A 23,599-nucleotide genomic window follows, 5' to 3' on the forward strand; every position below is an offset into this window, starting at 1 on the left:
ACATATAAAAAATGAATGAATAAAAAAACTAGAATTCACTTGGGCCCCATATAATATGCACATAAAACAGACAATTCTGTTTTAAAATGCAGCCAATCAATATTCTTCATAAAAAGACTATATAGATGATAATAAGCTACAACTTCTGAATTCTCCAACATTTACATGTATGTCCTCCAAATACTGCCCTAGTTAGACCCTGTACCAGTTGTACCAGACCTTCTTCAAGATTCCACATATCAGGATACAAGTGAGGAGTTCCCGAAGATATACAGAAACAATCTGGAGTCTGCAACCTAGCAAACACCAAGTAAAAAGCTGGAATGTATATTTTCAATCAGGACAACGCAGACATAAGCATCCATCTTTCTGGTATCTGACTTCTGTCTAAGACCTGGAGGGAAACTTCACTGTGGAGGAAGAGTTTCAGGACATACACTCCTGTAGCAGGAATCTTAAAAGTTCTTATTAATAAAATCAAACCTGAGGCCAGTTATTGGGGTGAACACTGGAAGATCAGAGAGACAGAACAAGCCACAGCTAACCTCACGTGGCCAACTTCTCAGCTGATCTTGTTTCCTCAGACTGGAAGCTTCTTTGTCCTCATATCCGAATGGCTCTCAGCTGAACTGTGTTCCTCAAAACCTAAAAGCTTAACCAGCCAAATGCTTAACCAGCCAAATGCTTCTAGTTTCTGGTCCTCACGCCTTATATACCTTTCTGCTTTCTGCCATTACTCCCTGGGATTAAAGGCTCGCTTTCTGGGATTAAAGGCGTGAGTCACCATGCCTGTCTGTATCCTTGAACAGATGGATTTCTGCCTCTGGAATGCTAGGATTAAAGGCATGGGCTACCACTGACTATCCTAAGTATCTAGTGGCTTTTCTGTTCTCTGACCCCAGATAAGTTTATTAGGGTACACAATATTTTGGGGAACACAATACCACCACACACTCCACTACACGGCATGTCTTGTCTATGGATCAAGAAATCGGTGTTAAACCAGAAGTTCCTACTGCCCCAGAGAGCTCCATGGCATGAACTTTTCATGCTTTGCATCATATGCTGAGTACCCACTGAGTACAGTCACAGAGACAACAGTGCATCTCCACTCTTAACTTCGAAGGCAGGTAGCCTGGACACACGACTCAGGAGAGCATACATGACAGCCATTCTAAGAACTGTCTTTGTTAGTGCAAAGAAAACTTACTTCTTCCCCTTGAAGTCACATGGCTCATGTTTCGTTCTTATTTTCAGTACTAACTTCACAATAAAGTTTGGGTATCACTAGTAGCCCACACCTCTTCCAAGTTTCTCCTCAAATTTCAGAGACATCTTCCCCAATAACCCTTCGTCACAACAGCCTTCAGCCCCATGATGTAAACGTTGGCTCTGTGTTTATTCACCATTTTCTTCGTGGCATACCACGTTATTCCTGTTTGATTCCTTTCCACAGACAGTAGCCACCCTTGAGGGCAGGCATTGGTTCCTTCCTGGAACTCCAGCACCACAAAACTGACTGACAACAGCAAGTGCTCACTAAATACCCAGTGACTCATAAAAGAGCACATAGCCACGTCAACTTCTATAATCTATATTTAAACTGTCTTCATGAACTTGAACTTGAAGTAGATAGTTTTCTGGTTCTGGTGTGCTTATTGGCTTTGTTCTCTGCCTTTAAAAGTAGCTGTGTAAACTAGTTCCAATCTTTCAAACCCTGAAGCAGGTACTAAAGAGACAGGTACGAGTAAACAGATGAAACTCTGATTACCACATGTGTTATATTCTAACAGAGTGGCGAAGTCTCTACTGAGGACAGGGGAGGAAGGGAGTCAAGCACCATGAACTTGGTAGGAAACCCTTTCTTTCCAAACTCATCATTTTCTTCCTCCCCTGTATGGGTCTAAAGCAGTGATGTTTCTTTTAAAAGGACAGTCCATGACGAAATGCTCCTGGGCATCTCTGGCTATTCCCACACTTCCTCCTAGTTTACTTCCTGGTAGGTTCTCATTATGTTTATTTGCATTCTACGATTCTCTGAAAGGAAATTAAGAGTCTCCTGGGTGTTTCTAAAATATCCTAACCTTTCTCCAACACATCTGCACAAACAGAGCCACTGAAGACACGATCCCTTAATAATCCAAGGAGACGAGACCAGCTTCATTTCAAATTCTACCCTAAGCAAGCTAAAGTTCTGAAAAAAAAAGGGGGAAGGTGGGCAATGGTTTGAAGAGAGAAATACTTCCGAGCAGAGGGACCTCACCTGTTTCACAACAGTTACTGTCCCAGGAGCCATAGCAACCACCGAGGCCACAGCAGTGGCATCGTGGGTCTCCGAACCCAACTCAATGATCTGCTGCAGGATGTTCACAGCTGTGGGGTCAAGTCGATCACCTACAGGAAAGAAGCGAAAGGACGCCATTAAGCTCTGCACTGAATGGCATCTAATGCCAACTGGCCCCTAGATGGGAAGGCTATGGGGTGATGCCTATTCCAGACAGTTCATGGGTTCTCAGAAATAACTAACTCAGACAGAGAAATAACTTGTTTGGTACTTTATAGTTTACTAAACATTTCCTACAAGAAGTTTTCAAGGCCTGACTGGAACCATAAGGGATAGCATGATGATATGATCCCCATTTTTTTTTTTTTTGATGTGTCAGTCACTTGGGTACGAAAAGCAGGGATTTGCCTCAGGTCACTGGGGCAATGGCATCCCAAACATTCAACTAAAACCCAGATGAACTGAATCTTGATGTTATACAAACTGCCCTTCAGTGTCACAGCTGAGGATTACCAGATGACACGTTCAAATGCAGAACTGGTTCCTCCTGAGGGTAGAGGGGTGGGAAAAGCATGCCAAGTGGCAAGCAGAACACCCAAAAATGCCTTACTTATCTAGCCAGTGGGCTTGTGAACTACAAACCAATTTAAGCCTGCTTTCGTTTTAATCTTGTCAAAAGACAGGGGCCCACACCATCAGGGCAGCAGCTTGGCACACCCTTCCTGCTCTCTCTCACCATCTGCTGCCCATCTGTAATCCTCCTGAGCACACCCTCACCCAGATCACTAATTCACTACAATGGAAATTACTGTTTGGTCTCTGTGCTTCATCATGTCATGAAGTCTTTGCCAATGTTTACACCCTCACAGGCAAGCTTGTTGCAGGCCACGAGCCAACATGAATCAACCAGTAAGAGACTGGGGAAAGAGACTTTGACATGATTAGTGTGGTGGGTAGAACATGGCCTAAGATGGAGGGGGTGACCTATATATACTCACAATATACCAACAGCATCCCCCTTTCCCACAATACACCTGTACCTGGGAGATGACTCAGATGTGCCTTGCTGCTAACCACTCTAAATTCCAAAGACTAAAATGTTTACTTTGGTGAGTCACTGAGGTTAGATTTTAATTCCTCCTCCACTCCCTCCCTCCCTGATCATTACCCAGCCCAACCATTAGTCAGCCAGGAGCTACGGTTCCCACTGGGAATACGGATAATATAATCTTCCCCACCCCCCTCCCCTGTCCTTCCTGGGCTGACAGGCTGCTGAGACTGACGTGTAAGCAAATCATCATAACACATGGTATTGGAGGGCAGTTAGGGGACAGCATAGAAAAGTCTAGTGGGATCCCAGTAGATGGCATGCAATCTAAGTGCTGAAGGTGGGGGTGAGCTAGGCAGAAAGGGTTCCATGAGGGGGGCCGCACCATATCCTAGGGCATACTGGAGTATACAGATGAGAAATGCAACCTATGCTGATACCTGCAGAATCTGGCCTGGACAACACAGCCTAAAGGCAGGAAGCAAGACAAGTGGGCAGCCAGCAGGGAAAGTAGAAGGTCTGGTCTGCTGAGCTACAAAGGTGGAGCAGTATCTGAAGCTCCATGGGAAGACACTGGTGGGCACATGGGCTTGTGCTCGTGGACTCTCTAAGGAGAGAGACACTAGTGGAAAAATGGGCATATGCTCATGGATTCTCCAAGGAAAGACACTGGTAGGCAAGTAGGCATGTGCGCATGGACGCTCCATGGGAAGACACTGGTGGGCACATGGGCATATGCTCATGGGAGATGAAGACATCATTGACCACTGAGACAGAAACCCAAATTCAAATAAGGACTCAGCTGGGAGTCTTGCCTCACAGCGTGGCCTTGACTCTGCAGAAGTGGAGGTGCTCTGGCCCCCGGTTCTCTCTAGCCTGGCAGGAAGCAGTAGTTAATTGCTTGGAAATGGATGCCCACAGGAGTTGGGATGGAGCTTTCTTAAGACTGGAAATTAAGGATTTCAAGTCAGGACAGGAGCAGTTTCCTCCGCTTATCTCCCAGTACCATTTGTTCTCACCTAATGCTTTCCCATTAATCCTGCTTACTTGTTTCAGCCTCCAATATGCATGTGCTCCGGCATTTCCAGAGCTGTGGGAAAACAGCTTTCAAGTACAGTGCTCAGTTTGTAAACTGATCAAAAATACAAGATCATCACATTTGATTTAAAAATATGGTCTGACTTTTTGGAAGCAATGGAGACAGATGAGTGAGCCTGAGCACACAGATTGATATATATATTATATATATATATATTATATATATATATCACATCCTAGTCACCGTTATCACCTACCTGGACACTCTGGACCCTGGGATAAGCCCTATAGAATAGATGGCCATGAGGAAGTATGAGGCAGTGGTAGGGACTGCCCGAGGAAAGACAGGAGAACCAGACTCCAATTCTGCTACCTAAGTGGAAGACTCTCACCAGCTATGCGCAGTGGACAGCCACCTTCACATCAGTTAAGTAAGAATGTCAAGGCTACCCCTGAAGAAAGCTGCTCTGGAACAAAGTGTGATCCACGCAGGCCCCACTCTGGCTGGGTTCATTCTGAAGCATTTACAGAGACAGACATCCTGATTTGTTCATTACGTAACGAGCAGCAGCGCTGAAGTGAGGAAGGAAGTCAGGTGTGCCCTCACCATTGTCGGAGGTGTATCTCAGGTCCTGAAGGGCAGCCACCGCGGCCTGTGTCCCCTGAACATCTTCTTCAGCTTCGGTGATGTAGAGGTACTGGGTGGAGGGCTCCTCCGGAGTCTCTGTTGCCGGCTAAAGAAAAACATCATGTCTCAGCATCCTTCCAAGAGATTAACAGCAACCTCCGAATTCCAGAATGAGATAAACACATACAGAAGAATAGAACTTCACACCCCACTGGCATAGCTCTTCTGAAAAGCCATCTGCTCCAATATATGCATTTCCAAAGAGAACATTTTCTCTGGAGGGTCAAGACTTTATCAAGCCGCTTTGAGTGGAAGCCTGCTGCTCCTCATGCTCTCGGTACAAAGTGAAGCATGCTGTTCAGAATGAACACATTTGAGTGTGTACTTCTACAGGCTTCTGTCTCCTCCCACTGCTACCAACACTGTCTTTAATCTGCCCCTTACATGGAGGCCTCTGGCCATGCAGCTAACAGAGGCAAAGGAACAGCCATGGGAGAAAAAAGAAAACACTGCATTGTTACTTAGCATGTAAAGCACGCACAGGTCCTACCACAGAGTAAGAGCCCACTGAACCATAGCTATCAACACCCATCGAATTATTACACAAAGACTATGGAAGGACATTCTGCAATATCAGGTGATAGCTGAGGGTAGAAGGGGCTGTAGTGATGTTCAAAGGTATCTCCTACCTCAAGGGGAGAAGCAGAGAGAGCACATAGTCACAGGATGAGTATTAATAAAGATCTCTTTCTGAGAAGGAACACAACCAATACTGTAAGGTGTGGGCCATGAATCTCATCAATAAAGAACAAAAGGAAGACATTGGCTAAAGTTTATAGAAGTCAACGTTATGCTCTATCAACATCCATCAGTCACTGACACAGAGTTTCAGAGGAGCATGTAACTGTCCTTTCACAGACAACTGGCCAAACTCAGGTTATGCCTGCCTGACATAAAGGAGACACCTAATAAATATCCAATGAATGCAGAAATTAATAAAAAAAAAAAAGACCATTTCTCCTTTAGAGTAGCATTAAGCAGTGTACCAGCCAACTATGGATCCATGTGCCTTAGCTTGTGGAAGAGCTGCTCTTCTGGGGGACCTAGGTATCAGTGACACTTAGTAATGTTCCTTCTGTGCATTCCTAGGAGATAAGTGACAACTCAAACTGCCAGGAAGCCAGTGTGCTATTCTACTGGTGGCCACCCTATGCCCAGCTCCCTCGCTGCTTAACTGCCTAACTTAGAGAGGCAAGGGCCTATTTTTGTGTGTACTATTTCAAGAGGGTCATAGCTCTGCTAATAGTTCTAGAATCTGCTGGAGGTAACTGACTGAGATGGGATGGTTTTCCAGCATGAATTAGTATTCCAATGACTGTTTCTTTAGACAGCAAATTCTGTAGTACAAACTTGAGAGTTCAGGAGAATAATCATGTCACCATTTATGGTGATGAGACACTGAGGCTGCCATCACCACCACCACCACCACAAAGGGCTTATCTGTCACACACAAACTCCAGCATTTTAACAGTATTCCCCATCTCAGCTTTCCAATCTACCAGCATACTTTATGGCTGGAAACACTAAGACTACAATGAGTCCAGAGTGGCTCAAGGTCTAACAGCTTATAGAAGCAGAGACAAGTTCAAAACCTGTCACTCCAACCCTCACTCTTTTTCAGTCTTAATTTATTTTTAAAAAAAAGTTTCAAATACATAAGTAAAAAGAGAGGTATTATAAAGTCCCACATACTTGTCACTCAATTGCCGGATTTAAACAATTTTCAACTTATGATCAGTTGTTTCACATATGGCCCCACATCCTCCACGACTTGCTCTTGGATTTGTGTGAGTGTGTGTGTGCACATACGCACATGTGGGCACTTGTGTATGCCATAGTGCACCTTTTGAGGTCAGGGAACAATTTTGCAAAGTTGGTTCTTTCCTTCCCCTTTATATGGGTTCCAGGGATCCAACTACAGAAAATGAATTACACATTGTGCCATCTTGCTGTGGCTCTACCCCTGGCGGCTTTGAAGCAAGTCAGAACCATTGTTTCCTCCACAAGTATTATAAATGATGTTAGATGTGGAGTTTTCCATGTGTGGGTAGTATACTGATATTCAAAAGCTTTTGGAACTGACAGCATTGTGGATTCTGAGTTTTTTGTTTTAATTAGGGATTTTCATCATGTAGATGATACTGATAATGCTGCTGCTGCTGCTGCTGAAGATGATGATAACAACAGTAAACCACAGAAATTCCTAGTGATTTTTGACTCCCAAGTTGGCACTAAGGCTCCATCTAGCTTTGGCCTCTGCTTATTGTAACATCTTCCAACAGTAAAAACACAGTTCCCTTTATAAACAGAACATTGCCACACTTGCTCAATTATAATCCACACAGGAAATAGTTTCAGAGCTTAAGCATAGTACTGTGACAAGCACTTTGACCAGACTGCAGCACTCATCAGCTCTTTGTCTTTGGCCTTAAAGTATCCGGCAATATACTGTTTCCATAGTTACTTGTTTCTGAGTTTAGTGGAAACCCTCTAGTATTTCCAAATGAAACCAGACACTGGCTTATGGCCAAGACACAGACATTTTTGTCATCTTAAGGAGCACCCACTAAGTTCTTCTAAAGGTGTATAATAGGTGAGCAACGCTTCCTGTCAAAAGCCTTTTTGCATCTATGGCAATGATTCCATTTTCCCCCTAGTTCATGGTGAGCTATATAAGGATATGTTCTAATATGGAGTCATGATTTCCTTACATTCCAAAGTAGGTTCCACACTGCCACAGTGTTTCATTGTTTTCATGTGCTATGAATTGTTTCAAAGACCTTATTCCTGCCCGGTTATAAGGAGGTATGCTGTGAGTCCACATGTCAGCTGGAGGTGACTGTGACTGCCAGAGAGTGATGAACCTGGGCAGTATCTAGAAACAGCTGTCTGTCTCACTGAGGTCCAGAGAGGCAGGGTGATGCTACTGCTTGGCACCTGGTAGGAAAATGCCAAAAATGTAGCTAAACTTCCTATAAGGTCCAGGATAGCCCTCCACAACAAAGAATTCTGCAGATCAAAACATCAACAGTGCTGAGCTTGAAAAGCTCTGCTTTGAGTGACTGCAATCTGTCCATGATAGTGGCATCTGGTATTTGAAAAGATGGGTGGCTGTTGGCTATTGTAATGGTGACAGATTCAAATTTCTGAGAGAAGCCGACAGTGGGTAGGACCAGGAGCATTTGGTAGAGGAAAAAGAAGGACCAGGAGCCAGGAAATGGGGCCTTTCCAGTTCTCTCAGTGAAGACAGCAACAGGCCATTTGCCTTCCACTCTGTTGGGTAAAAACATCTAAAAATGCGTTTGTGAGCTGGAGAAGCCAAGACATTCACAGAAAAGCCCAAATTCAAGCCGGAATAAGCTTCACATAGGTGGCTGAGATCTCACTCAGAGGGACCCAGAGCCATGATCTGAAGTGGTTGCAGATTTCCACGAAACACATCCAGTGTTCTCAAGGGGAGACTGTGCCCAGCACCTGGGCTCACCAGACTTGTCACCTGTGTTTCGACACGTTGAGATCATACCACACTTAAAGTGTTACCTCCAATTTGGGGTCTCCATCAATCTCCACTACCTTCAAGCCATGCTTGTTCTTCAAGTGCCTGTTGTACTCCCATTTGGTGCCATACACAAAGCTGCAAACAGGACACTTCAGGCCACCTGCAAGCACAGACAGGTAAAAAGTGTTTAGAGCCAGTAAGCATGCTGCTGGGTCTCCTTCTGTCCAAATGTGTGGGATCTACAAAGTGCCTCATTTGGTCTCCAGCACCTACAGTCACTCAAGCTTACCACAGCACTGAAATAAAACAGCAACGGTAAAGCAGCTTTTAAGGTAGAGATTCGAGAACTTAATATACTTTTCTTATTTATTGAATAGGCCTTTGCAGAGAGCCTAATACCTGCTTGATATTTTAAATGCCAGGGAGAAACGAGGAATATAATCCCCTTGACCAACTGGATTGTGGCTAAAATCAATCTTTCATGTTGTTATCTGTAAATAACATTTTTTAAAGTCACTGAAGAGCAGTGGTTGATTTGTCAATCTCCTTTGCCTCCAAATGCTTCAAATCAGATGCTCAGTTCTCAACCGCCTTCCCAGAGAAGCTAAGTCACGAGTATAAATTCTCCTGTGGGTTTCCCAGGAAAGAATAAATTAAAAGGCTGGTCACATCCTGAAGTGTCACTCTTTATTGAACCAATTATATTTTGCACATGTTCCAGGAAGTGTTTAGATGCCTTAATTGGGATAATGTAAAACTCAAGGTAGAGAAAAACAAAACACTAAGGTCACAGAAGAGACTCTTTCTAAAATGCTATCAGAAGCAGCACTACATTGGAGACCGGACACTAATCTCTTAGCAAAAGATGCCAGTTCTAGCCAGAGGAGCCCGAAAGCAGTCCTGGCGTTAGGTGATCAGCACTCCAGACCAGAGTTGGGCCTCCACATGGGGCTGGGCCCAGACAGTGGGTGTCCTCACCAAAGTTCCCCTGCTGGAGTTTTTGCAGCCAGCTGACTATGCAGTTCCAGCAGCTCATGCCCCAGTGGGGAGCTGTTGGGTCTCACTTTCTCTTGCGCCATGTTTTCCCTATGGATAGCCTTTCCTCCCTAATATCATCCATAGACTGCATCCTGAGAGCAATGAAGCTCAACATTAACTTCATAAGGAAGGCTTGCTCCTCCCCTCCTCTTTAACCAGTTCTCCCTGTGTCAAACAGAACGCAGAGAGAACTAGTTAAAGAGTTTGAAAGTCACAGTGTTCATTTAATACTATCTTGCTTGCTCTTTGAATCCGGCCTCCTGCCGTGGCAAGATGCTCCCCCGCCCAGTCCCACGGCTGCCACAGCACATGTCCGAATCAGTTACTAAGCAAATGAACACTGTCTGTTTTCCTCCCATAACAATACCAATAGCCGTAACAGTCACATGTATCTACTCTCCAAGTGCACATGTCAAACACCACAGGCATAAGCTACACTCACTCCCCAACAATACTGGCATGATTACCTCATTTTAAACAGAGGCTTTGGACTGTGAAGTAGTATTTGCCTTAAGCCAAGACTGTAACCAGCTTGAGTTCGGTGCAGTAAACAATAATAGTGATCACAATTTCCATCAAATTCTTCCTGGGCAGTATGATGCACTCACTCTCAAGATCTCTTTGACTCAAACACCTGGGCCAGTTTCTTACCTTTATTCTCAATCCTGAAGCCTCACAAACAATCATTTTCACATCCCTGATATGAACATCAAGTGATGCCCAAAGCAGCTCATTTCTCCAGTGCCTCTGTGAGCTGAGCGAATCACAGGGATGCTTATGTTTAGGCAGCCAGAAGCTGAACTGAGGAGTATGTCTTAGGCTATTATCTTCATTTATTTATTGCGCATTCCGAGGCATTCTGTCCAGATGTTGAGTTTGACTGAATAACTTTTGTTAGAGCCAGGCAATCTCAGGGGCATGCACTACTCAATTCCATCCTCGTTCACATGCAGCTCCAATGCATGTCCTCTCCTGAACCAACTCCATGTCAGTGGACTCTGCACAGAGCATTGCCTACAGCTGGAGTTTCTTGTCTATTGCAGAACTGGAAGCTAATAGTACTTCCCTTCCCACCTTCCGCTCATTGCTCCCCAGTCTCCTGATCCTGGGTATGTTTAAGAGCATACAGCAGAAGCAAGATGGAGGAGAGACAAAGCCAGGTGACACTAGTCACCATCAGAAAGACCGGAAAGAAATGGACATCAAATTCTTAAGTTACAAAACATCCTACAAAATAAAAAAGGCAAAGTGAATGGCTATTTTCAGAATCTCAAAGACACTATTCTTTTATAGACAAGATCAAATGCATTGTTGTTTCTTAGTCAGGAGCATAAGTAAACTTCCTTTTAACCTCCCATGGTGGTTTGATTGAGAAATGTTCCCATAGGCTTGGGTATTGGAATACCTCATCCCCAGTTGGTGGTGCTGTTTGGGGAGGTTATAGAACTTTTAGGATGTGAAGCCTTGCTGGAGGAAGTGCATCACTGGGGGCCAGCTTTGCAAATGTACAGCCCTGTCCCACTTCCACTTCTCGGCTTCCTGCCTGTAGTTGAGGATGTGATTTCTTAGTTTCCTGCTCCAGCCATCTGCTGCCATGCCTCTCCCACCATTATGGACTCTCCCTCTAAAACTGTAAGTCAAAATAAACTCTTTCTTCTGTAAGTTGCTCTTGGTTGTGGTGTCTTATCACAGCAACATAAAGGGCACAAGACGAATATAACAAGGGAATATACATTCCCTGTTATCATGTATTAGTCACCTACCCTGCTGTCTTTCCTCATGAGCATCTTTGCAAAACCTCTCTCAGTCATGTCTTCCACCTTTGCTCATGGCTAAGACCAATCCTGCTTCTCCATGAAAGAGTTAAACTCAGCAACAACCAACAGCAAACTTCCTGAGGTCAAATGGAGGCTTCACAGTGAAACTAGAATACAGTTTTAGGGAAACTAATTCAGGGAGAAAAAAACAACCTCATATTATGTTTAAATTGTACTTAATATGATAATGCCCGGCATTAATTAAAACTTCAATCTTTGCCATAGCAACTTTAATTAAAGAACAACAAATAGAAATATGTAATCTTACCTGAATGTATAACTATGCCATTTAATTGACATCAGAGCAGAGAGAAATAATTTCTCCTTCAATTAATTAATTTCTTAGTGTGCACAGTAAAGGTCAACAGAAGGCCTGATGAGCTACTCACAACCCTGGCATTAAGTGCTCGGTAAAGTTGCAAATGGCCAACTACATTTTCCTCACATGGACTGCTTAACCAAAAGAAAAGGTAGGGGGTTCAGGAACAACTTTAAAAGCTCACCATGGTAGCCTTGCTCTTTACAGACTGTAACCTATTAGAAATCTAGAGGATTTCCAGGCATTAAGACATTTGCCCTTCTTTGTGGTGCCTGATGTTATGGAAGACTCCATTTCATGTTCAATAACATCAGTCTGGGAACAGCACAGAACATGAGGAAGGCAGGCAGGCAGGCAGGCAGATCATACTTGTGTGAGCCTGGTGAACCTCCTTACACTCTTAAAGTCTGAGCTTTCTCTTCTACTAAGGTAAAGATAGCAGTCCTCATATCCTCATGGTAGCTACAGCACAACAGGCAGAATATAGGGTCTCCCAGATGGATACACTAACCCTCGGAACATGTGAACACATAGCTTGCATGGGAAAGGGACTTGGCAGATGTGATTCAGCTAAGGACTCTGTGATGAAGATCATTCTGGAACATGGAATGTATCTAATATAATCAAAGGGAAGACTGTCATCAGAATGGCATGATAGGAGAAAAACTCCTCTGACCATTCTTGGCTTCAAAGGTAGAAGAAGGGCCCACAAGCCAAGGCATGGGGTAACTTCTAGAAGCTGGACAAGGTCAGAAAGCAGATATTTCCCTCACAGATGTAGATTTGTTAACATCTCTATTTTAGCTTAGTGAGCCTCAGTGTGCATATCTGAACTTTGTAAGGTAACAAATCTGCATAGTTTTAAGTCATTTGCTATAGTGGCTTTGGGAAACTAGTACAGGCACTCAGGGACTGGAGCAGAAGCATTAAGGAACGTGGATACTGAATAGTTTAAATTCACAAGATGAGTAAGTGAAATGTGGACACCAGTTCTTGTGGATATTCTCATTTCCTGTTGAATAAGAAAGTGTTACTCCGAGTGACCTTTCCCTGTCTAGTGGGTTCTGTTGTGGCCTGTGGCCTTGGTCTTGCTGAGATGCTTCAAAGCCTTATTAAGAATGTCTGGGTCCCCATGAAACCCTACTATACCCAGGTTTACCAGGAAATTTGGATGGGAATGGGGTTAATGAGCTACATCGTTTATAAAATCAGGAAAGCTGATAAAAGAAGTAAAGCTTTGAAAGGCTCCAGTCCTGCACCTGCCCATGGCCATCATTAACTGCTCCCTGAGTCCACTCACGATGAATCCTGTCGGCTAAACTGAAGCAAGCTGTGTTAGGTGGGAACATGGAACATCGCTGTGCACTTACCTAAGTACCATTTACAATGTGGCATTAATAAATGTGTGTGAGCAGCAAAAAAAAAAAAAAAAAAAAAAAAAAAAAAGAAAGTGTTACTCCTAGTGACCTAAAGTGCTGTTGGATCACACCGGGCCATAGGACTCAGGGTTTTCTGAATCCTGTGTCAAACCCTAGCCTCTCTTCCCATAGGAGCCTTGAGAATAACAGCATAGGAGAACGACAGCAGAGAAAAACAAGCCTACTTTATCATTAGCTGGCTGATATCCTGGACTCTAATGAGGAGTCCCTGGTAAACACATCTCAAGTAAGGTCTTCTCCACTTCTCTCTGGGCGCTGAGACCATTGGGAAGGGCTGAGCAAAAGAAACAGGTTGTATAGTCAACCTTGAGCCAAATTAGTGACTAGCCTTGGGAATGAAGATAAGAGGGACAAAAAGAGCACCTCCCATGAGACTTCGAAAGTGCAATCTAATCAATATCCCAGTGTGAGACCACGCCCGCTCCTCACCCTCATCCCCCTCTTCTGCTTCACCAAATACTGAATCAGGAGACTGGATTAGCCTGGTCACATCGCCATTGCCCTCTGCCAGCTTCTAATTTGAAAACAGGTGAATAAGCATACCAACCTTTAGGACTATATCATAGGAAAAATTAACCCATTCAATAATAATCAATAATAAGGCATACCATCACACCACTAGAAGCCTCTACCAACAACTCATTGAATCTTGATTTTAGATATTTTAAACATGTCCATAAATTAAATTGATGACTTCTGAGCTACTTCACAGTTTCTGGATTTTCTGCTACACTATTTCCTGAGATTAGCATGAATAATACGATATGCATGTGCTCCCATGGATACAGATTTACATTTTTCTAATTCAGTAGTTCAAAATAACAAAGACTTCAGCAGAAGCCAAAAATGAAGCCTTCGTGACATACCTCCTGTCATTTCTCCTCTGGTCGTGACTATCTATTGTCACTTCAGGGACTCTCAAACAGGGGCTCCACAGAGGGCTCAGCCACTGTGAGAAGCAGCTGATGGTACTCCCAGACAGGACCTTCTCTCATGTGGAAGGGAAGAATCCTTTAGCCACACCATCAGAACATGAGGCCCTGAAAGGAGCTGCCTAGTCCCAGTGCTACTGAACAAACGAGACAAGCAGGTTCCAACTCAGGAAGGAATGCAGATGAGTGCCACCATAAAGTCACCTAGTTTGGTACAGAGTTTCAGTGGCTAGCATTGGGCTGGCCACACAGAAGAGGCTGAAAAGACATGTGCATGAGGAAACATGTAGACAAATGTCATAGCTTAGGGTTTTCATCAAGCATTTACTTCATGTCAGGGATAGCTGGAAGTATTAGAGAATAAGATCTAATTTTTGCAACTACTGTTGAGGGCAGGTATTAGATTCCCCTGTGATGATTCTGAATGCAAGATCAAGTACAGGGAAGATAAGTACCTGGTCCAAAGGCCACGATGTGCAGAGACCCCAGTTCAGGTCTGTGTGGCTCCCAACCCTGTGCGTGTTCCAGAGAATCTAAAGAAATCTGACAGGGTACTTTGTGGTACTGGGAAACTGACCTTTGCTAAGTCCCATCTGCATCATATCACACACCACTTAGAAAGGAGTTATGACTTCATGAAGCCTGGCACCAAAGCACCTTACACACCTCAGTGCCTATGACTGCTAACCTAGCTCTCAAGCAAGCTTTAATCAGGCATTGGTGAAGGGGCAGGAGTGGGGGGGCCTGCCAGGTATGTCTTCCTTAAACAGCACAATATATACATTTGTATAGGAGAATGCTTCAAATCCATATTGATGATCAACTGATGACTTAGAGAAATCTACCCTCAGAATATGAGATGCACATACATTACAAGCCAAGAATAAACTGCTTCATGTAATGCTTAGGAGAAGTCTAATGTCTAAATAGTACCAAAGTAATGAAGACACATTTAGGTGTCTGCTTCTTCAACAAGGCCCTAGAATGGGACTGGGAGGTAGGGATGGAGACACATGAAAGAAAATGATCAAGCACTGATCTTCAAAGCTTAATTATGAAACCCAGGTCCTGTTAGAAAATGCCAATTGATTAGAAAGTGAACAGAAAACTTGGGGCATAAAACAGTTCAAGTTCAGCACAGTTTTGGCAAGGCAGTGATGAAAGTCTAAAAGCAGTGATAGCTTCATCAATCAGATTCATGGGCCTGTCCCACCAGCCACACTGAACATCTATTTTCTGCCAATCAAATCCAAGAGTGTGAAGAATGTGAAAACTAAGCCCCAGCTTCCCACTCATTGTTTTCGGTGACTCTAAGTCAAATCCATTCTCCCTCATGACTCCTGGACATGACGACTGTCGTAAAAAAAATAATGCAATGGTGGCTAGCGGTGCAACTCAATGGGAAGGCGCTTGCCTACCATGTGCAGGGCCTTGAGTTCCATCCTCAGCACAGAAAAGGAAGACCCCAAGCAATGGTCCCAAAAGTTTTAAATATTTTCAGGAAAAAAAAAAAGCAAATCTAGGAATGAAAGTCTTTTGTGCCAGATACCCCTGAACAGCATCCTCTCTAGCCTCATGGAAGATGGTGCTCTGTAGTCAAGGAGTCCAACAAGGACAGGCTAGGTGACTGCCTAAGACAGCACAGCTCAGGGAGAGGAAACCCAGACTTGAGCCAAGATCCTCCCCCTCTGCTGCACCATCCTGCTCCTGGCATCATAAAACTTCTCCTGAAGAAAACAAACAGCCCATTTTCTCTCTTGCACTCCGATAAATTTCTGATGGATAGCTCGGAAAGGATCCTGAGAGTCTTAGCTGCTCATCTATTCCTGTTCTGCTCTGTCACTGAATGCTGCTGGATATAGACAATCCATTTGTGTTACATGGAGATGCATCTCTAGGCAACTCAGCAAGGGATGCTTTGTGCTGAATCGGAAAAGTAAGTATCCCTGGCTGCGACACAGCTCTTGGTCCTCCATCTGGTAGCCAGACAGGTTTGTAAAACCTCCCTCAGCTCCACAGAGTCACCAGCTAATAAGAAGCGGTGACTAAAGCTACTCACTGCAGTCAGTCCTAGCTGAATTATTAGAATGGAGACATAAAGACAGCCATATTTCTCTGTGTGGTAACAGCACGTGTGTTATGCTCTCTTCGGTGGTAATGTATGGTTATTTATTTTCAATAAAACCTCAAAAAGAAAAACTCTGAAATTTTTCAATATTTACAGGGTTTTTCATTAATTCTCAATAAATGTTCAAAATATTTTTCAGGATAGCTAAAGTACCTGTGTACTCAAAATGTGTTTTTCTATAAATCTCCCCCCAAAGTTCAACTACTAAATATATCTATAGTAGCACTGGTTACAATTTTATTTTTAAATCTAATTAAAATATAATTACATCATTTTCCCTTCCCACTCTTTCCCTCCTACCTGCCCCATGTCTAGCCCCCTCCCTGGAGTTCATGGGGTCTTCTTTAACATCAAGGAAGGGAAGACATAAAGACTGTAAGAGTCAAAGGACCATGAAGTGTTCTGTGAGATCACACCTTCTAGCTATGCTACAGAAGCTACACCCATGAAATCTCAACAACATGGCTTCCGACCCAAGACCTAAACAATTCCACAACCAGCTGACATCCCAAGATAGATGGGGGGAAATCTCACAGGGCCCAACACATGGATGAAGAGCTAAAAGCAATTAACAACTCCTAAGAGAGGGAAAATTAGTCTTCCATGGAGAAGATCCCCTAATTGATTATCCAATACCAAGTAGTCAACCATAGAAACATACCCTAGAAACAATACCAAGTAGTCAACCCTAGTAACACTGAATGACTCTGCAGGTTATATTTATGCTTATTTTTTTATATTTATATGTACTAGTAATAGTTAAAAAGAGAAAAAAACCTTAGAAACTCCATATTTTTCAGCAACAGAACTTTTAAGCTCTTACATGCAATGCTGTATTACCAACAGCCCTCAGGAGTTATAATTACAAAGTCAAAGACTGTAGCAAAGAACAACAAAAATGTTCTTGTCGATAACACTGAATGAAGACAATAAGGCCTAAAATTCCTACCCTGCAAACAGTATGTGCAAACCAAGAGTAGACAACAGTATTGGTGAATATTGTGGCGAGTACCAGAGACTGAAACTTTTACCACCGCCCTTTTAGAGCACGACATTACAGTTGCAATTCTGACTCGTGCCTTCTGGTGAATAATGAGGGTGGCGATGACATACCAACAGAGTGGAAGAACTAGCGTGATGCCAAGTCTGTGGGTTAGAACTGAGCTGTCAGTGTCTAGCAGTGCTTCTCAGCAGGCCTGGGCCCCTCACCTACCTTGCTGGATGAGTGCTTCAGCCGCAAGCTCCCCGCTGCCCACGTTGGCATACTCCTCATTGGGGTGCTTCCTGTTGTAATGTCGCTTCAGAGATCCAGAGATGTTACACGAGTAATGACAATGGGCACAGCGGAAAGGCTAGGGGGACAAGGAACAGAAATGGTGAGCCTCTGCCAACTTCCCCAAGTGTGCCTCCAGGTGAGTGTACGACGCCAGCATATCTGCAAATGAGCGGGCCCAGTAGACCCTGTCACTGGGGAATGGCTCGTCCCAGTTAGGGTTTCTAGTGCTGTGATAAAATACCATGACCAAAAGCAACTCAGGGAGGAGAGGACTTATGGGAGCTCACATGCCCTGGTCACAGTACATCTGGAAAAAAAAGTCAGGCAGGAGCTCAGAGTAGGAACCTGGAGGCAGGAGCTGAAGCAGAGGCCATACAGGAGTGCTGCTTACTAGTTTATTCCCTATGGCTTGCTCAGCCTGCTTTCTTATACTATTCAGGACCATCACTCAGGGTGACACTGCCTCCTGTGGGATGAGTCCACCTACATCAGTCATTAATCAAGAAAACATACCACAATCTTGCCCACAGGCCAATCTGGCGGGGGCATTTTCTCAATTGAGGTTCCCTCTTGCCACATGACTCTAGCTTACGTCAAGCTGACATCAAAACTAACCAACACATCCTGCTTCCATGCAGCCCCAAGTGGCCAGGGTAAGGTAGGTCCCAGGGATGCCACTAAACAAAACTGCAGTCTTTACTTCATGATTTCTCTTCTTGTCGACCCCTGGCACCGAAGAAGATAAATAAAATAGCAATATGCCAACCAATCACTATTTTAAGTGGATGCCATTAAAAGCAGTTCCTGTTACAATCAAATCCTTGATACTTGTTCCTTCGTCTAAACAACTTCCTTAGCGACGGTTCCCTGTCAGAATCTATAAAAATGCACAGAGCCAGGCTGTGGGGACATGTAGCTGGCAAGAGCCACTGCAGCCTGACCTAGGTCAGAGGAAGCACTTGCAGAATAAAGTCACAAATGGATCCACAGCCTTGTCTGGCCCCCTTGCATACTGCCTCTGGGAACTCAATGTAAGGAAGGGAAGGAGTACCCATCAGGTACCCTTACGAAGATCCTTGGCTTCAGCCTCAAAAAAGCTATGTACCTGAATCACTGCCATATGCTAGGCTCTTTCTCATACCAAAATGTCCTCCTGTGTCATGGTGCCATGTAGCTCAGACAGAGTGGCAGGAATCCTGTTTGGCATTTGGGCCCATCTATCAACACCAGCTTTCTATCAAGGCAGTAAGAAGCAGCTCATGGGCTGTGGTGATGTGTTCCCCAAAATATTATGTACCCTAATAAACTTATCTGGTTTCAGAGAACAGAACAGCCACTAGATATAGAGGCCAGGAAATGGTGGCACACACGCCTTTAATCCTAGCATTCCAGAGGCAGAGATCCATCTGGATCTCTGTGAGTTCAAAGCCACACTGGAAACAGCCAGGTGTGGTAACAAGAGCCTTTAATCCCAGGAAGTAATGGCAGAAAGCAGAACAGTATATAAGTCGTGAAAACCAGGAACTGGAGCTGGTTAAGCTTTCAGGCTTTTAGCAGCAGTTCAGCTGAGATTCATTCTGGATGAGGACTCAGAGACTTCCAGTATCAGTATCAGCTGAGGAATTGGCAAGGTGAGGTGGCTGTGGCTTGTTCTGCTTCTCTGATCTTCCAGCATTCACCCCACTACCTGGCCCCAGGTTTGTTTTATTAATAAGTCCTTCTAAGATTCGTGCTACAATGGGCCCCCAAGATGGCCTCAGTCCTCTGGATGTTGCAGGAGGTGCTCAGATGAAGCATGTTTAACCTCACAGGTGGAACTCACCTGCAGTGGCACCTCAGACAAGTAGCAAAATGTCTCTGAGCTCTTTCTTCATCAGAAACCTGAGGATAATAGCTACCTTGTTAGGCCATGCTCTGGATGAAGGGGTGGAACACAAACGAACAGCTGAGACACTGCGCTGAGAGCTCCCTATGATCTCCATCAGCAATTTCACAACAACTCTTGCACTCACAGAGGCTGACGCATCACTGTGTCTATTATGACCACCTGGACTCCGTGACTGACAAATGCATCCATCTTTTCACCATTACTATGCAGAGGCACTAAAGCAATAACAGCAATGACTGAGCGTGGAGAGAACCAACCAGCAGCGGGGATGCCCTCCCTGACCCGAAGCTTCCATGGCCTCTAGCAATGGCTTCTAGTCTTCCCACAGAGAGGCAGTGAGGAGAGACAGATGGGTAAACACAAGGAACCCCTTTGCCTAAGTCTTCTCTCTCCTTACTGTATACCCACCCACTCCTTCGAAGCAGCTTCTGCCCATGCCTTCCACTCCTCCCCTTCCCACTCAGGGCTCTGTCATCTCCCAGGAAAACAGTTCCCAAAGGTTTGGCCAACACCGTCTTGTCAGACCCCATGTCCCATATCTGTCAGATGGTGCCACCTCCCCGTAAAAAAAGGACATGGCAGCACTGCTATTGCCAGCTTCTGCTGATAGCCTCGGCACTATCTGACAAGATCGGCTGTTCAGCCCTGATATTCAGGGTTGACTCTCTCTAAGGCACTGCCTTGAGGCCTGTTAGGTCTGTCTGCTCTGGTTTCCATGATCATTTTTACACCATTGACGGCTGGATGTGAACATTCGGTATGACCCCTCCTCTCTTTCCCCAGGTAGGACTAGTTTTCTCCACAGGGAAATGCTGCAAGCATAACTCCAAGCAACTTCAGATTCATATCGTACTACATAATCTGCTGATCATTCAGACAAAAAAGCTGGCGCTTACCACAGCCACTTTTACCACTCAACCACTTCTGTTACCTAGTCCCAGAATCCGCCCCGCCGCTCTCCGCATGTCACGCCAGTGGAGAGACGGATGCCATTTCAACTGTATTGATTTTAGCACTGGAGATTGACACCTAGGTTTAACTGCACTGTTCCCTTGCACTGTTAGGCAAGCACTCTGCCACTGAACAATGTCTCCAGCCCAAATCCTCTTAAGAGACATGTTGGGAGCTGGAGAGATGGCTCAGAGGTTAACAGCACTGGCTGTTCTTCCAGAGGTCCTGAGTTCAATTCCCAGCAGCCACATGGTGGCTCACAACCATCTATAATGAGATCTGGTGCCCTCTTCTGGCCTGCAGGCATACATGCAGGCAGATCACTACATATATAATAAATAAATAAATCTTTAAAAAGAGAGAGAAAGAAAAAAAGAAAGAAAGAAATGTCATACTTCAGGAAGGCCCAGGAATTTATTGTTTTTCTACAAAAGAAAGACAAAGAAGCTTCAGGAAGTCCCCAGAGAACATCTACATCAAAAGTATCCTGGGACACAAAATATTTAGTGCTGTCCTATGCAGAGCTATATTTTTGCAATCAGTCCTTCATGGAACCCTTGTAGTTTGGACCACAGGCCTAGAACAAAGGCAAAACTTGTAGGGGTTTCTCATCTACCAAACACACAGGGGCAAAAGGACTACACTTCCAATAAAGGACTATTACAAAGTTAAAAGCCACACCACAGTCTAGTGTTTTCCTCTCTAAATAAGCAAACATTCTGAATTTATTATTTTTGGAACGCTAGCATTTACACAGACATCAAAAAAAGAAATGGAGAATGTTATACTGCCCACATGGGGTAGTCAGCAAGTAACAGCCGAGAAAGAGAGGGGCAATCAAAGTAAGAAATGATCCTACAAGCCAAATTCAGACGGTGGAGCCAAGTCCATCCTTCATGTGGCAAAGCAGATAAATTGCCACATGAGAGTTTCAAAGCCTTTTAGTTCCCATGCAGACTCCTGCGAAGAATTTCTAATGAGAAGAAAAATGGCAAACAGGTATGCCACGAGGAAAGAGAAGGTGCAGATGAGGTCAAATGAGAGCTCAGTCCCCAAGCGACAGATTTTTAGCCACATGTCAATTTTTGCATTGGAAGGCTCAGGGGAGCCTCCCTGTAGGCTCCCCTACACCCTCCCATGTAGACTGCGGTATTGGGCCAATGGATACGGTGAGCTCAGCACTAGGCTGAGCAGATGTCTTTCTGGTGAACTGTTCTAGGGCTTGAAAGATAATGACTCCTTTCCCTGGGCTCGACTCTGTTCCCTAAACCTTTTCCGTCATTCCATGAAATCCCCTGCCGGGGTCCTCTGTCCTAAACTACATTCACTGAGCCACACCTGGACCTTTCTGGCAAACCAAGTTCTAAGTTGAGAAGCCTTGGTAGTGTCAATCGGAGAACTCTCCAGCCGCTATGGCAGGTGGGAAGGCAGGCGAACCATAGCTAACCCACTCTGGTTGTGTTACTGATTCAGATCTTAAAATTCATATCCGAAGCATCGATGTGCTGACCTCCTACTGTGAGTGAGACACTGTTCTCTGACCTGGAGATCCCATGATGAATGAAGGCAGGCTTGTAATTCCCTGAATATATATGAGTTTCCAAAGATTAAATGCTACCTAGGCAAACTAAATCATACAACTTGGTTCATACACCAGATACTCTCAAATAGCAAATGGCACTGGACCTCATAAGGGAAGTTATTTATTCTGAACCTTCAGAACAGAATCCAGCCAAGAGTTAGGGAGACATAACTCATGGCATCCACATAGTTCACTTGGAAGAAAGCCTAAAGTTCTTACTGAGGTTCAAGAGAAAGGGAATAGAAAACAGACAGGGAGCTGTCAGCCATAACTTCTGTTCAGGTGCACTGGAGTTACTTAACCAGCTTTCTGAGCTCTAACATCATAACTAAGATGTTTCATCTAATATTTCCTGAGCTACTGTCTGTTGAGTAGCCATGCTTTTCATGGACTCATTCTTCTAAGTCTCACAATTTTATATGGGTACAATTATTGTTCCCATTTTACTGATAAGAAAATGGAGGCACAGAGTGATTTAGGAACTTGTCCAAAGCCTTATAGTCTCCTAGTCTGCACTGTTTTGGAACCCCAGGCAGAGCTAATTGCAAGGAAATGATTTAGTTTTTCACTGGCCATCTGGGCATCTATCTTCCTCACAGCTCTTCTCGGGGGATTACAGGCTGGCCTTCTAAGATATCATAGATAGGGGCCAGCCCAGAGTTAACCATTAACTAATAACAACCATCAACTAACAGCCATGGTAGACTTGGAAAGACTAAGGCCACTGCTGGTTTTCACTGTGATGCACAAGTATGAGCATGTGCCTGCACACACACACATACTCACACACCAACTGTTAATGTGTGCTCTGTGGAAACACTAATATTAGCCTTTAGGAGCGAACATTAGGTGTCAAGCAAGAGAGTGACAGCCTCATGTGGGCAGTAAAGAATATCAGTGTCTTTTTTGATGTCTGTGCAAATGCTAGCATTCCAAAAATAATAACTTCATATTTGCTCAGAGAAGAAAGCACTAGAATATGATGTGGTTTTTAACTCCATCAAACTCCTGTATTTGAACTGTAGACATTTTGTTCACATTTTTTTGCTCTGGAAACTAAACAGAGGATGGACTGAAAGAAACAAGAGTGAGGCATGAACCAATCATCCTTTGCTTCAGTGGTATAGGCAACAGGCGCTGAGGGCCACAGTGAGTCGGGGGAACAAATATCCATGCAAGAATGCGAGCAGCTAGAGAGAAGAAAAAGGGACGTCAGATGGATCCAATGGTTGAGATGGTGTGTGGGAAGAAAGAGGCTAAAAGCCTCAAGTAAAGGGGTCATCTAGATCACAGAAGAGAAAGAAATGATACCAGTCTTATGGAGGTAAAAGTAGGAAGTCTAGACCACCAGGCCCCCAGACCAGAGATGAGTAGAGCCATAAATCTTAAACACAAACAACTCCTGTGGTATAGATGTCTATCTGGGCATGGGAACTTGGAAGATGCTCTATGACTGAATGTGGCTGTAGCAAGAGACCTGGCAGTTCTGTATTACACTGGTGGCCCAGAGAGATGGACAGGAAGGAGGGCTGCAGAGAGGGCACTCAGGCAGAGGAATCAGAAGCTTCTGGAGTTGTGGGGTCCAAGGCCACTGTCCTCAGAGTGGGAGAGACGGTAGAATCAAGTACACCGAGAATCGCAATTAGAAATGGCCTTACCAGTGTCCACAGGC

The 23,599-nt window shown here is 44.4% G+C and overlaps 2 protein-coding genes across 4 annotated transcripts in view; one reads left to right on the forward strand and one right to left on the reverse strand.

The window, feature by feature from the left end:
- The window catches only part of Zfat (zinc finger and AT-hook domain containing), a 181,160-nt gene that overhangs the window by 18,347 nt on the left and 139,214 nt on the right, over nt 1-23,599 (reverse strand). For 2 of the 3 annotated variants that reach the window (XM_052747937.1, XM_052747940.1), the window contains 4 exons: nt 17,444-17,582; nt 8,599-8,717; nt 4,978-5,104; nt 2,264-2,394 (listed from right to left, as the gene is read on the reverse strand). In XM_052747937.1, coding sequence (XP_052603897.1) covers nt 2,264-2,394; nt 4,978-5,104; nt 8,599-8,717; nt 17,444-17,582 — 516 coding nt within the window. The remainder of the gene's footprint in view (nt 1-2,263; nt 2,395-4,977; nt 5,105-8,598; nt 8,718-17,443; nt 17,583-23,599) is intronic. The other variant, XM_052747939.1, reaches the window with a different exon arrangement.
- On the forward strand, nt 12,753-13,159 carry LOC128116577 (ATP synthase subunit ATP5MJ, mitochondrial). Its single transcript, XM_052747941.1, has one exon. It carries the CDS (start codon nt 12,828-12,830, stop codon nt 13,008-13,010), a length of 183 nt encoding a protein of 60 aa, XP_052603901.1. The 5' UTR covers nt 12,753-12,827; the 3' UTR covers nt 13,011-13,159.

Source organism: Peromyscus californicus, unplaced genomic scaffold (assembly GCF_007827085.1).
Source record: "Peromyscus californicus insignis strain IS unplaced genomic scaffold, ASM782708v3 Scaffold_20__1_contigs__length_68692818, whole genome shotgun sequence".
Classification (NCBI taxonomy): Eukaryota; Metazoa; Chordata; class Mammalia; order Rodentia; family Cricetidae; genus Peromyscus; species Peromyscus californicus.

Coding starts and splice junctions, on each gene's coding strand:
- LOC128116577 (XM_052747941.1), top strand. CDS start 12,828: ATGCTTCAAAGCCTTATTAAGAATGTCTGGGTCCCCATGAAACCCTAC.